At 27.8% G+C, this 16404-nt stretch overlaps 1 protein-coding gene across 1 annotated transcript; it reads right to left on the bottom strand.

Annotated features, from left to right (window-relative positions):
* Positions 1-1571: 1571 nt before the first annotated feature.
* Positions 1572-2272, bottom strand: LOC110655856 (auxin-responsive protein SAUR50-like). Its single transcript, XM_021812321.2, has one exon. It carries the CDS (start codon positions 2148-2150, stop codon positions 1851-1853), a length of 300 nt encoding a protein of 99 aa, XP_021668013.1. The 5' UTR covers positions 2151-2272; the 3' UTR covers positions 1572-1850.
* Positions 2273-16404: the final 14132 nt, after the last annotated feature.

Raw genomic sequence — 16404 nt, 5'->3', positions numbered from 1 at the left:
CCACCTTGGGATTTTCATTGGCTACTATATTTGAATCATGAAACAAACTGAAGGTTATCATTTACATTAAAAAATAATAATAATAATAATAATCAAGATAGATGATTACACAGGAAAACAAAATAAAAGATGAGTTGATATATGAAAGTGATTGGGCATACGGTAGAGTTATCCCTAAATGTGAACCAAATCAATAATCAAGCTCTTTGAAATATAATAATAATAATAATAATAATAATAATAATAATAATCATAATATGTAGCGTGTTTTGATGTTCATCATACTGTTTTCACATGTGACCTTTGTCTCCATCTGTTCACACTTATTAAACTTTTATTATTATTATTATTATTATTATTATTATTATTATTATTATTATTATTATTATTATTATTATATACACGTACTCCTGAAGTGTGAATTAGTTATATTTTTATTTATAAATTCCAATCGGATTCTTATATAGAAAATATTTTGAGAATAGACATCAAGTCCCACTTCTGATTAGCTATATCGGAATGGCAATTAGATTTTGCAAATTTTCATTTCCTATATTTATATTTAATTTATTTGAAATATTTTAAGAAATGTTTGGTAAAGCAGTCTTGAAAATATAAAGAAAATAAATATAAAAAAATAAAAATTAAAAATAAAAATAAAGAATAAGGATGAAATGCTAATAAAATATATGTAAATAAATTCTTATAAATTGAAATTTATCTTAATGACATTTGTAAAAATTGTTCTTCATTTTCTTCTAATATCTTAGTTATTAAAATATTATTTGTTTAGTTGAAGAGAAAATCTTGATTGAACATTATATTCTATTTGTATTAGGAATTAACAAGTTTGATTTTTTATATTTGTGATATTGATTTATATATATTATATGACTATGACTTTTTATTTTTTTAATATTAATTAAATTATAACTATTATCATAAAATTTTTATTATAATGAATTAAGTAGATGATTTTATTTATGGTGGAGGCGACTTTGGTTGCAATCATACTGCTGCTATACTCGGTTCCTAGGAATTTACTGGTGGAATCTTATCCAATCATTTTTTTTTTGTTATTACTATTGCTCATGCATAATTGGTGAAACTATATATTCCAATACGTCAATATCACATAAGATGATAAGAGCAACAAATGTCTTTTCTTTTTTTTTTTTTTTTTTTCCCCTTCTCCAGTGTTAGCACTGCACAAAAATCTGAAGCTGAAACTGGCATCTAAACACATATGCAGCAGATGAAAGGAGATAAACTTGATTGATTTTTCTTCTACCCTTTTAAAGTTTAAAGGTTAGGTTATGAGTACATAACAGAGGGTCACTTTCACTTACACATAAATGTTAAGTAGCAGAGACATGAGGGTAATGTTAACGTGCATAATGAAAAATGTAAGATGGATTAAATTCAACCTTCAAATTTCATGTGTTAAAGTTACAATTTTTAAATATTATTAACTCTTTTTATATTTATTAGATGGAGACATTTAAGCTTGACTAATATTTATTATTGTGTAATTGAACATACAGTGTTACGGTTCATTTGGCTTCTTTGAATAGTGAGAAACGTTTCATTATATTAATCAATTCTTTGAGAAACATATGCAGAACCTCCAATAATTAGGAAAATTTTCATACATGATACTGTACATGCACATTTAAACTATAGGTTAAACAAATGCTTAGTTCTGGTTAGGGTTACAATAGATGAAGGTATACATATATGTATATATATATATATTTCTAACAAAAATGAAGAAGGAGCTTCATCTTTGTTGTACATATATCTCCATCTCCAGACAACCCTATTTCTTCAGCACTTGTCCTTCCATGGTCTTATCTGATCATCGCTGTGAGGGAGAGAAAGACAACTTCTTCGCAAGGAATGGTAAGACCCATGTCATGTTTAAACCCAAACTCTTCTTCAGCTCTTTGAAGCAAACTCTGAAACTCAGGATGATCCAACCATGATATCGGAATAATATATCTGCTTCTATTCTCGCCAACATAGACAGCGAAGTGACCTTTCGGTACATCATCAGGAAGTCCTTGTTTCTTTCCAAAACTTGAGCATCTCTTGAGAATTTGTTTGAGAGCTGCTGTTTGGGGTAGCTTTTTGGATTTTCTTATAGCCATATTTGGTGGTAGGGGAAACGAGACAGAGGTGAAAGAGATAAAGAAAGGAGTGCAAGTGGTGGGGAATGATTGAAGGGGTTTGAGAGGGTATTTATGTGTGTGTGTCTTGTTTGCGCGGGGGGGGTGGGGGGGTGTGGGGGGTGGGAATGGCGGTGGGTGTGGAGAGGGCGGAGACGGGAGTTGGGGTGGGAAATCTAGATATAAGAGAGTGATTGTCCTGTATTTATGTTACAAACAAAGACGTCTGATATGTAGAGGCAAAGAATAAACCGAGGGCTTGTTTTTTATTGAGAAAAAATAGGAGGAAAATCATAGAAAAAGCTAAAAAAAAGGCAATATATAACATTTGAAAGGAAGAAAGAAAAATTAAAAGTTCAATTCACTTATTTTGTAAGAAGAAAAAGGAAAAAAAGTAAAAAATTGTGAGATTTATGTAGAAAATGATCAAGTAAAATATTTTAAGCTATTTTGTTTTCCATTCAAATTAAACGGTAAATAATGAAAAACAATGTTAAATTTTATATTTTTCATTTATACTCTTATTTCCCTCTAATAATTATTTTTTAATATAATTTTATTTATTTAATATGAATATATTAATAAAAATATTTAATATGAATATATTAATAAAAATGTAATAATTTTCTCTTATCATTTTTTTATCAAAACATTGAAAATAAATAAATCACTTTTTTATTTATAAAAAATTTATAAAAAATAATAATTTTTATTTTCATATGGATTTTACTTTTCTTATATTCTACTTATTTTTCCATCTTTTGCTTTTCTTTTTATAAAACAGGCTACACTGTATACAAGGGCAAGGAGGTTCCAACCCCATTAATTGGGGCTTATCCTACCTTTGTTGCCTCCTCTAAAGACATCAAGGACCATTTTTCTCTCTTTGCTAACTTTTTGTAACATTTGTCTCTAATATTGCTGAACTCCATTGGAATTGGGAATTTTCTTCATGTTTTATATACAATTTTATTTGTATCTATTGGTATTTTATTAATACTTTTATCCATTCACATATATATTTATATTTTCTAATAATATTCATGATACCATATATAATACATAGAAAAAATGTGACGACCGAACCCAAAAAAGCAGTTCAATGACGGCGGAGAGTGGCATAAGAGATTAAACTCTTGGCAAGCTTCTAGAATGGTGAGGCTATCTAGGGTAGTAGAATGCGAGGTACAGGAATGAATCGAATCATAGGATACTAATCACTAGAGGCACCTTTTGGTGGAATGGCCTAAAGAGTTTGAAAAACTCTGGATTAAGTGTGCTCGCTTGAAAGAAATCATAAAATAGGTAACCTTCTTGTAAGTTCTCCATTTCACCTATGGAACAAAATTGTGAGGCTCAAGATGTAGTGAGCTAAAGTGGATAATTCCTCTAGTGATTGGAGCAGAAGCGTTATAAAAAACTTATCAATATTCAACTTATCAAGAATTAGAGGCACAAATATATAAATTTTATTTATTTTATATATGAATTTTATCATTTTTTTTTATCTTTTTAACTCATTATTTTTCAAATCTCTTTTATTAAAATATTTATGGATACAAAATATTCAACTAATATTCTATTTTTAATTGTAAAAAAATTAATATTTACAGATAAATATTTTCACATTATATTAAAATTCTATATATTTTATGAAAAATATATTTTTTAAATTTTTTTCGTATTTTTAATTATTTAAGATTTAAAAAAAAATCAGAAAAAGAAAATAACTGTTTGGAAAGGAAATTAAAATTAAAAAAAGGGTCCATTTTGCAGTATCCATTTGAAAGCGTAGAGATTTGGCACTGGCAGAGCGGAATAGTGCCTGGCTTTATTAAAGCCAGTAGAGTCAACACACTATAGTCCTGAGAGGTCCATTATGAGGAGATTGATTTTTGAGATGGGAAGATCATTGAATGTTATAAAATTAAGGATAACATCCAATAGGCTATGGTCCCCTTTGTTGCTGATGTCGTTTCAGGGTCATCTCAAGAGACAGATTTCTGGTAATTATGGACCACTTATTTAGGAACAGGAGCGGGATAGAGTTCAGGCCAACTACATTGTACTAGCACTAAATTTTAATCTCTGCATCATATTTGGCATATTAATTGACGTCTGGGAGTTTCAATTAACTTCAGCTTCTCATATACAAGCAGGGAAATAAATCCTTCAGCTTAGTAGCGCAACATGACCCTAATATTTGATGGTACTAAGCAAAATTAAAAAATAATTTATTAATTATTCATATTTATTTACAATTAAAATGTATTTTGTGCTTATACATATTTTAAAATATACTATGTAAAATTATCTAAATTATTACGCTCGAATAATAATAATAATAAATTTACTAAATAATTAATTCAATCTATTTTATTCACTAATTTATTAAAAAATTAATAATTTTTTTTAAAATTAAGAATGAATGATGAATAAAAAATATTTATGAACTTAATTAATGTGAAATAATAAATAATATTTAATTATGATTTATACTTACTAGTTGAATTCATAATTTTTAATACATAATTTTTTATATATGATATAAATATTTATATTTTAAAAATAATTTTAAAAACTTGTAAATAGAAAAAAAAAATTAAAGGGATAGGAGCCATGGGCTTTTTTTTTTTTGGCAGCTTTCTAAAGACAACTCACAATAAATTGATTTCCAACTTTTATCTAGGGTCTTATTTGGTTCAAAATAATATATTTTTGTGCATTTTTTGGAAAATTATTTTCTAAGTGGGGAATAAATAGATTAAAAATGTAAAACTTCTTAGAGGGAAGTGCAGAAGATGATCTTATTTGATTTATATTATCAAACTAATTTTTCAAGAAATATGTTATTTTTTGTAATTTAAAAACAAATTACTTCATGAGAAGTAAATTTGTAAACTAAACATATTTATATTATACTTTTCAAGCAGTAAGTTCTTTAGACGTATACTTCCTGAAAAAGATACTTTCCAGAAAATAAAATATTTTAAACCAAACAAAACCAAAGATATAATTTAAATGTATTTGATTGATATGTTAAATTCCTGAAAAGTAATAGTATATTAAAGAAAGTCACGATAGAAATGACATAAATACCTCTACTCTAAATGTAAATATAATATTTAAGAAAGTATAAAATAGAAAATAGGATAATTTATGCCAGGAACTTGGATAATATGGCAATCAAATAAGCTTGATTTTTATATTTCACAAGAACTTTAAGTTTTCTAGCCAAGTTACTCTCAACTAAATAAGACAATTAATTCAATTAAACGTTAAAAAATATTGGCGTTTTAGATTTAAGTTTGAGACACTTGCATTTTCAATACATTATAGTTTTCAATATATAAAAATTTTTCAAAAATTCAATTTAGATTGTGGGGCTAATTATTATAATTTTTATTTGTAATTTTAAAATTTTACAGGAGATTTTTTTTTATTTTTTAAAATTAGGTGGGATTCCTTGAATTTGAACATATCCAACCCTTAAAATTTTATATAAATTTAAGTTTAATTGAAATCAGGTTTATAGATAGGATAAAAAAACATACCAACACTAATAAAAGAACAACATTGATTAATAATTAATGATCTTACAAATCAAAAGTTGGATAATGAAAGAGTGGGGCATTACTACAATGTAGAGTAACTGAAGAGGGTGTGCATAGACGCTTTCCTGAAGCGAAATCTTCTTGAACGTGACCAGCCCAAATTGCCATACCAACTGTCCCCACTGAGCGGCCAAATTTGTCTACTCCCTGAGTCATATAGTCGATGATTCAGCTATTCAACTTGGCTGGGCATAAATTTAGCTGACAAATTCGATCGATACAGCCTTTTCAATTCCATCTACAACAAACAAAGTAGGATCCGTAGCTTTTACTCCTGCTATAATATCATCCCAACTTCTACAATTCCAATAAAATAATATCTTTTATGATCAGTTTCTTTCAATGAAATGAATGAGATATCTATTTGTCACGACTCACGAGTTTCCTAGTTAATCGGTTGGTTCTAACCTTTGCATATTGTTAGGTAGAATTTCGAGGTTGATAGTTTTGATAAAAAATATTTCAAGTTTAAGTGTTCTTAGTAAATAGAGGAAATTATCTAAACACTATTAAGGTAAATTATAATTTGATCCTTAAAATTTAATGAAATCTATATATTAATTCTTAATTGAACGTATATAAATGGGAAAGTGTTTAAATTATTTTTTTAATTATAAAATAATATAATTAATATAATAATAATAATTTTTTTGATTAATTTCTGATAAAATAAAATAATAATATTATAATTAAAATAATAAATATTATAAATACTGAGACTATTTTATTATAAATTTTGTATTATAAATTTATAATATTATTTTTATTATAAGTAAAATAATAAATTAAATTTAAGAACCTGAACTAATAAATTATTTTATATTAAAAATAAACTTAAGGACATGTTAATTATTGTTAGTATAATTAATGGTAAATTGGACAAAAATATTAATTTATAGGTTTATTAAAATATCAAATATTAAATAGGTAAATTTTAAAAATACAGAAACTAATATATATATTTTATTAAAATTTTGAGACTAAATTATAATTACTCTATTTCTATCGGTTACATTTGGACAATTTCCCTCTTTACTGTATAAGCTCAATAAATTTTTTATCAAAAAAATTAATTTCAAGATTCTACTTGAAAGTAGTTTTTTTTTTTTTTTTTTTTTTTTAATTTACCCATTAAAATAAGCAGACTTTGAGAAATACAAATGAGAGAATGGACCCATCACTGTAGACGCCGAAAAGCTCTGAAAGATAACCAGAAGAAGGAAATTTCTTTTGGTGGATAGTTACCCTGTCAAATGATTACCATGTGAAGCCATGTTACCCTTGCCTTGAAAACTCTTTAGTAGAGACAAATCAGTGAGGCAATGCAACGTTAAAATTTTCAATGGGATATACAAAACAAGTGCAGGATGGAGCAGAGGCCTTCGCTGCCGATCATACCTACAGTATGCTGCCATATTAATTACAAAGCTGATGAATGAAGTGATGATGATACTTGCACTGTAAATCATATCTTTCAACTATTTCCCCCAAGGAAAATCTCCTACTTCATTCAATTCTTAGGTTAAATGCTTATCTTGATTGTAAATGTCTCGCCTTCAGTGATATGAATTTTTCAGTTCCCAAGACTACAAAAGGATTAAAATCGTTGGGCAAGAATCAACAGTAAAATCACAAACATTCCACTAGATAAGAGACAGATGAACATGCCAATCAACTTCTGACAATTTTCTTTGCTAGCATGCCAAGAGACACAGAACACAAATTGTGCCTCAAATCTTTCTCTAAAAAATGCTATACAACGATCTATTGTTCATAAAATTTTCCCAGAATGCTTGGCCCTTTAACGAAGTAGTAATTAGGAAACCTAAAACAAACTCTAAAAAGAAAGTAGATAGTTGTGGGCTATTAAAGAAGATAGTTGTGGGCTGTTCCATATGCTTTACATCTAATTACCATGAACAATTAATTGTCTTCCAAGATTTGAATTTGAAGATGAAGCTCCAAAACTAATCCAGCATGATCATGTTCATTCATAAATCACCAGCAGAGACTGTTAAAGACAGTTGAGGACCTTGAGGTAGCCCATCTATCACATTCATTTGTCTTCTCAGCTTAATAATATGTGCTTGCACCTATCACATTTTATATATCACCAGAAATACATCTTGACTAAATTGAAGTAGCCTATCCACAAAACAATACAAGCAGACAAGAGAAGCACAAAATTGAATGCATGCCACTCAAGTGGCGTTATCATTTATAGTATGTGCCACTAGAACAGCTTATACTGTACATCCATAACAAAGATAAGATTTACATCAAAATTTCGTTTCTTCCACAACTCAATGGATTAGGCAGCAACATAGCAATAATTAGGCACATCAAAATATTGACTTTCATAAGAAGAACAAACCACCATGGAAAGGATTGGGCGTTACTTTTTTAGGGTTTATCATCTTGAAAAGTCCGAACTTGAAAAAAGATAAATAGAAAGCAGCATAGAGAAAGAAGATTGCCATAGCTCCATTTGATAGATGATACAAGGGCCTATATTCTTTGATAAAAAAAAAATCACAATTTTCAAGTAAAAAAATGCAGCAATGTCATTCACAACTACTGATAAAACTGTAAGCATAATTGCCAAAAAATAACAAATTTGTTGAACAGGTTAATTAGAATCCTGACATGCTAACGTGCTAATGAGCTGCTGCAAGTTTCAAAAGCTCATCTGCCTCTGAAAAATTCAAGAACCTGTGACTCAGCGGATGATCTTTGGTATCTCCTCTCTCCTTTTCATTCATATTTTCAACCGGAGCTACAGAATGTCCAATCAGCAAATACAACCACAGAAATTTTAGTAAGCGAAAGTTTTGACACTATAGCATTTAAATTACAGCAAGATACCTTTTTTTTTTGGGTGGAGGGGTACATAAGAAGGTTTTGAGGCAGTGGGTGTAGAATAGCCTTGAGTCGTGATGAATCACTATTTTTAAAGTATTAATTGCCCCCATTAGATTGCTGCAAGGTCACTATTTTTAAAGTATTAATTGCCCCCATTAGATTGCTGCAAGGTTATGGCCATATACTTCCATGATACAATAAAGCCTGAAATCTGTAGACAGCAACTCCTGAAGATTTCCTTTAAGAACTCTTTATACGAACTGAATTTAGAGCGACTAGAAGAAAAGAAGAAGAAGTAAAAGTAATATATATGTCTGGATTGAAAAACTCATCCATATTTGCAAAGAATGAAAAATTATAGCATATTTTCTAGATAGACACATCTATCTATCTTCAATAGATATAACTGTTTGTGTAAAAGATATATCTGTTTATTAACAGATACCTATAAAAATAGTTGTGACTGTTTGTATAGAATATATATGTTTGTTTATTAATAAACACCTATACAAATAGTTATGACTTTTTGTATAGAATAGACATATCTATTTATTAACAGACACCTAGACAAACAGTTGTGACTGTTTGTATAAAATTGACATGTCTGTTTATTAATAGAAATATCTACTTGTTAATAAACACATCTGTTCGTAATTTATTCACGAAAATTACAATAAGATAATTATTTTATTTCACATATACGTGCTAAGTCCCGTAATAGAATAATATATATATTGAATTATATATATATATATATATATATATATATAATTCTATACATATTTCACTCTTGTCATTCCTTCACTTTCTTATATTTTAATAATATAGGAATTCTTTCTCTCAATATTGTCTAACATACAAGCTATTTATAACAATCTCTCACTTAGTTTGTATTGTTAGATCCTATTATTTCATGAATAATAAAAGTATTTTTCGATTTAAACTTTTCTTTAATGTAAGTATTTCAAAGTTTTAAAGAAATCATAGTGGCCTTAGCTTAAACCTAGATTCTTATTAAATAGAACCGAAAATACTACACACACGAATCAATTAGTTCGACTTAAAAAGTTCACCAAAATTTTAGCACGAATATGGCCTTGTGCTACCTCCTAGCTATTTTCATAAACATTTACAAAAGTTATTCTCATTTTTGTTGAAGCGGCACCACTTCCTATGTTCATATATGTGAAGTTTCCTTTGTAATAATTTTAAACTTCATTAAGAGTATAAATACTCATCCTCATTCCATTAACTTAGTACACTGAGTACTTAATTACAACATTTACTAATGACTTGTTGTTACCCTTTAAACTTTATTTAGTAATAATACTATAAAGAAGGGTTCTCATTATTAGTAAATTTAATGAAATATTTTTAATCTTAATCCAGCACACATATTTTTTATCATATCTCTCGATAGTTCTTTTATAAACGGATCTGCTAAATTATTACAAGACTTGACATAAGTAATAGTAATAATTCCATCAGAGATTATTTATCTTACATACTCATGTCTTAAGCTAATATGTCTAGACTTTCCATTATAAATTTTATTATAAGTTCTAGACATTATTGTTTGACTATCACAATATAAGGAAACAGCAGGCATCGGTTGTGGCCACAACTTGATATATAGTAAAAAATTTCTTAGCCATTTTGTCTCCTTACCAGCTGCTGCTAGAGCTATAAATTCTGATTCCATTGTAGAATGGGTTATACAAGTTTGTTTCTTTGATGCCCAATAAATAACACATCCTCCTAAGGTAAAAACCCAACCGGAAGTTGATTGATTATCATTAATACTAGTTATCCGGTTAGCATCTGTATAACTTTCTAACACATTTGAAAATTTATTATAAAATAAACCAAAGTTTATAGTTCTTTTTAAATAACAAAGAACTCTTGAAATTGCTTTCCATTGTTCAATGCTAGGCTTACTAGTGTATCTTGATAACATACTGCAAAAGCAATATCAAGTCTAGTGCAATGCATAGCATACATTAAGCTATCAATTGCACTAGCATACTTAATTTGAGCAATTACCCTGCTAGAATTTTCAGTTAATTTGGAAGAAACATCATATGGAGTTTTTGTTTCTTTGACTTTTAAATGATTAAATTTATTTAATATTTTCTCAATATAATGAGATTGGTAAAGAGCAAAATCCTCACTATATTTTTTTTTTTACTTTGATACCTAAAATTATATCTACCTCTTTTAAATCTTTCATTTTAAATTTGAGGTTAGATACTTTTTTGTATCATTCACAACTTCCATATTGGTTCCAATTATAAGCATGTCATCAACATAAAGAAAAATTATCACACTAAAATCATCTATAAACTTGGAATAAATACATTTATCAGCACTATTATATTTAAAGCCATATTCCAAAATTGGAAAATCAAATTGCTCATGCCATTGTTTCGGTGTTTGTTTGAAACCATATAAAGATTTAATTAATTTACAAACTTTTCTTTCATTCCCTGGTAGAACAAATCCTTCTGGTTGCTCCATATATACTTCTTCTTCTAAGTCACCATTTAGAAAGGTTGTCTTAACATCTATTTGATGTACATATAAATTATATATTGATGCTAAAGATAAAAGTACTCTAATAGATGTTATTCTAGCCACCGGTGCATATGTATCAAAGTAGTCAATTCCCTCTTTTTGTTTAAAACCCTTTGCAACCAATCTGGCTTTAAAAGTTTGAATCGATCCATCTGTGTTATATTTTCTTCTGAAAACCCATCTACATCTTATTGGTTTGGAACTAGGTGGCAAATCAACTAGAACCTTTGTATTATTAAATAACAATAAATCCATTTCATCATTGATTGTCTCTTTCCAAAAAGCCACATCCCTTGTAGTCATTGCCTCTTGAAACGTTTTAGGATCATCTTCTACATTTAACAAAATTAGTATTTTGTTAACTACAACTGACCTATTGCCTTCTATTAGAAAAACAATAGCCTGAGAAGATATAAAATCTGGATGTAAATTCTTTTCCTTTCTAATACATTGACTTCTTCTAATTTTATTAGAAGAATCTAACTTTCTTTTGTTGCTAGAAGTCGATTCAAAATTAATATCAATACTAGAACCATTGCTTTGACTTGAACTATTCATGGGCTCATGTATAGGGTCATTATGAAATTTATTTTCAATAAATTCAACATCTCTAGATTCTACAATTACATTTGAGTCTAAATTTAAAATTCTATAAGCTTTGAAATTTTCGGTATAACCAACAAAAACTCCTTTCAAAGCTCTAGGACCTAATTTAGTCCTTTTAGGATCTGGAACTCTATAATATGCTAAACAACCCCATACTCTTAGATTGTTCAAGTTAGGTTTTTTATTTTTCCATAATTCATATGGTGAAATCTTAAATTTTCTAGAGGGAATTCTATTATGTAAGTGACAAGTAGTAAGTAAAGCTTCACCCCATAAGTTTGTTGGCAAATTAGATTTCACAAGCATAGAATTAAGCATATCAACTAAAGTTCTATTCTTTCTTTGATTTGCTGTTATTGCCATAACTATTACTGTTGTCTGTTGCTTCAGAAAACTTTCTCTTACTTCTAGAATTTTTCTTTTGAAAATTCTAACTTCCTTACACAAAATTAACTTTTGTAATAGATTTAGAGATAAATTTCTTATCATGATTTCTTGTCTCTTCTTCAATGCGCAAGTGTTTCTGAATCTGTTCAAGAGAAAAATCTTTTGTGGTATGCAGTAATTTCTTCCTATAATCATTCCAACTAGGAGGAAGTTTTGCTATTATTCCTCCTACTTGCAATGATTCAGGAACTATTACTTTCAAATCTTTAAGTTTTGAAGCAAAGATATGTAACTCATGGACTTGATCCATAATAGATATATTATCAACCATTTGGAATTCAAAATATTTCATGATGAGAAATTTATCCATACCTTGTTTTTCTGAGTTATATTTGAACTCCAGTGATTTCTATATTTCCATTGAAGACTTAACAGAAGTAAAGAGATCATATAGACTATCTGACAAGTTATTAAGAATATGACCTCTGCATAACAATTCGTCTTCTTCACGTTTGTCTTTATCTGCTTTTACTTGTTCAGAATCTTCTGGAGTTGATGGTGAAATGGCAGGCAGACTTGGATCAAGTATATAAGAAATCTTCAATGTGGTGAGTAAGAATAATATATTTTCTTTCCTGCGAACATGGTTGGTCCCATCAAAACGATCAAGTTTCACAAACTCTTGATTCATCATGGAAACAGCCTTGGACTCCATTGCGATTAATACCTTAAAATTGTTGAGGCAGTCGGTGTAGAATAGACTTTGAGGCGTGATGAATCACTATCTTTAAGTTATTAATTGCCCCCACTAGATTACTGCATGGTTATAACAATATATCTCGAGGATACAACAATGCCTAAAATCTGGAGACAGTAACTCCTGAAGATTTTCCTTAATAACTCTTTATACGAACTGAATTTAGAGAGACTAAAATAAATGAAGAAGAAATAGAAGTAGTATATATGTCTGGATTGAAAAATTTATCCATATTTATAAAGAATGAAAAGTTATAGCACCTTTTCTCGATAGACACATTTATCTATCTTCAATAGATATAACTGTTTATGTAAAAGACATATCCGTTTATTAACAGACATCTATATAAATAGTTGTGACTGTTTGTATAGAATAGACATGTCTGTTTATTAATAGACATATCTACTTGTTAATAAACACATATGTTCATAATTTATTTATAAAAATTACAATAAGATAATTATTTTATTTTACACATATAAGTGCCAAGTGCCATAATAAATAATATATATATTGAATTATATATATATAATTCTATACATATTTCACTCTTGTCATTCCTTCACTTTTTTATATTTTAACAATATAAGAATTCTTTCTCTCTATAATGTTTAATATACAAGCTATTTATAATAAGTACAACTTCAAATGTTGATACCTACAGAATTGCTACTACTGGAAATCAACATGCGACATCAAGTAAATCAAGGAAGTACCATTGAGTCACTGACAACTACCCACAAGTCCAACTGTTTATCACAGACATCATTATGGAAGACATGAGTAATGACAATTTCGAATTCACCCCAGCCACATTCTGACAACTCAAAAGGAGGTGAATTTACCACTCTTGTAGGGTTATTGAAACTGGGATCCAATTGGAATACAACTCACTTTATCACCACTCCAAGATCTTCATTTGTTGGCCCAAGTACATAGACTGTCCACCTACGTGACTGAGACCTGAACAACAGAGAGGGAATTAGTGACACCCATATAAAATATATTGCAGAAGTGGATTTCAACGACATCAGAAGAAAGCATTTACTCACTGGCCTTTCAACCAAGGTAAAATGCAATTGTTCGCACCACAGGAACACTTATCTCCACATCTTTAACTCTCCTGTTTGCGACCTAAATAAGAGGGAAAAAAAAAGAAACATACCACCAAGAAGAGGATACCAGTGTATCCTCCTTATCTCAAAAGAACAAATGTCTAGAACAAATCTCATATTCCAACCAAGCGCATTTTCATATATATTCTAGTTCCCGAGTTAATTATCAACAAAACATGCTATAGATGAGTGAAAACAACTATCGAAGCATACTGATACTAAACTCACTCACAGTTAGGCAAAAAATGAGCAGCATCAGCAGAACAATTAAATACAATTTTCACTATTATTACAAAGAAATGAGCACATGGGTATTTGGGTATAGATGAGAAAGTGAGAAAAAGGATATTAATTTCTCATTGCTATTTTCAATGACATTGCAAATTTTGATGCGGTAAGGCTTGGCGGCAGGTCCATCATCTTCCGAAAGGAAGTCGGCAGGTGCTAGTTTAGCCGATAATGAGGTTACGTTAAGCATCTAGTCGTTCGTCAACCGCAACTGGAAAGCATTCGATTAGAGTTCCTGCTTCGAAAATGCAGGATTCATGGACTTATCAGGGTTCTAGTCTACTATTAACTTCTACAAAATTCAGGGTTAATATTTTCCGAAAATTCCAAAACAAAATTTTATATGTTTAACTTATGAAGCTCCAAAACCTTCAACATAGTTAAAAAGTCAATAAGAACGGTTCCCATCATTTTTAAAATATTATAAAAAAATTTTGCTTCAGAAAAATAAAAAATTAAATTTAAAATAAAATATTATTCACTAAAAAAAAGTCTTACAATAGACTAAAATAGGTTGCTATTAGTAATCAATTTTATAATCAATTTGTGATTTAGTTTTTTTAGTAAAATAATCAATTTTTAAAATTTTAGCAGCCGATTCAATAATCGATTGCTCAATCGATAATTAATTGCTAAAATCGATTGCTATTAACAATCGATTTATAATTAGTTGTTAAATCAATTGCCAATTGATATTAGAAAAATCTTAAATATACGATTAGTAATTAATTTTAAAATCGGTTGCTATTTGTAATTGATTAAGAAATCGTTTGCTAAAATCTATTATTAATAGTAATCGATTTTAAAATTGGTTGCTAACAACAACCAATTTAGAGAATCGATTGTTAAATTAAAAAATTATTTTAATTGACTCTTAAATTAGCAATTGATTTGTAATTGGTTGCTATTAGCAAATGATTTACAATTGGTTACTATTAGTAACCGATTTACAATGGGTTACTAAAATCGGTTATTATTTGTAACCGATTATTTATTGGTTGCTAATTAGCAACCAATTTTTGTAATAAATTGCTAATTAGTTGTTAAATTTTCCCTCAAATATTTTTGTCCTATTTTTTTTTATTTTATTTATAACTGATTTGTGAATTAATTGTTAATAGTAACTAATTTTTGCAATCGATTAAAATCGATCGCTATTAGCAACTTATTTTATAGTTGATTTTTTTTCCTAAAAGTTTCATTCAATTTTTTTTTATTTACAACTAATTTACGAATCAGTTGCTAATAGCAACCAAACAACCGATTTTTTTCCTTAAAAAATTTTGCTATTTTTTTTTATTTTGATTTATAACTAATTTATAGCAACCTATTTTTAAAACTTATTTTTCTTTTTTTTTTATTTTGATTTGCAACTGATTTGCGAATCGATTACTAACAAAAATAGATTACAAATTTGTTATAAAATTTTCCCTTAAAAAATTTTTGCTCAATTTTTAAAAGAAATTAACAATAAAAAATTAGTTATTATTTCATTTATATAAACTACTATTTATTTTTTTTCCTTATTACTAATTTTTCTTCCTCTCGACTCATTCTCTCTCTTTCTTTTTTTCTCTTTTATTTTCTTCGTTACTTTTTTTTTATTTTCATGTATTTTATTCATCATCTTTTCTTTTCTAACATATTTTCTTCATCATCTTTTTCTTTCTCATATTTTTTTTATCATCTTTTTCTTTTTTATTTATTTTCTTCATCATCTTTTTTTTCTCATTTTTTTATTTAATTTATTTTCTTTGGTATAAAATAAAAATTTTTGCACAAATATATTTTTTGTTAGTAAATTATTTATAGTATTATTTTTTTGCAAATTTTTTGTTATATATATATATATATATATATATATATGTATGTATGGGGTAATTTTTTTGGTAATTTATCTTATAAGTATCTTTTTATATTTAATTTTTTGTTAATATTTTTTTATAATAGTTATTATTAGTAATTTTTTATAATATTTTTATATTAATTTTTTAGCACTAATTTTTCATTAATGATTTATTATTTTAGTAATT

Source organism: Hevea brasiliensis, chromosome 16 (genome assembly GCF_030052815.1).
Source record: "Hevea brasiliensis isolate MT/VB/25A 57/8 chromosome 16, ASM3005281v1, whole genome shotgun sequence".
Taxonomy (NCBI): domain Eukaryota; kingdom Viridiplantae; phylum Streptophyta; class Magnoliopsida; order Malpighiales; family Euphorbiaceae; genus Hevea; species Hevea brasiliensis.
This window is presented reverse-complemented; position numbering and strand designations above follow the sequence as displayed.

Bases quoted from the DNA above. Each gene is read 5' to 3' on its own strand.
- LOC110655856 (XM_021812321.2), bottom strand. From the start codon at position 2,150: ATGGCTATAAGAAAATCCAAAAAGCTACCCCAAACAGCAGCTCTCAAA.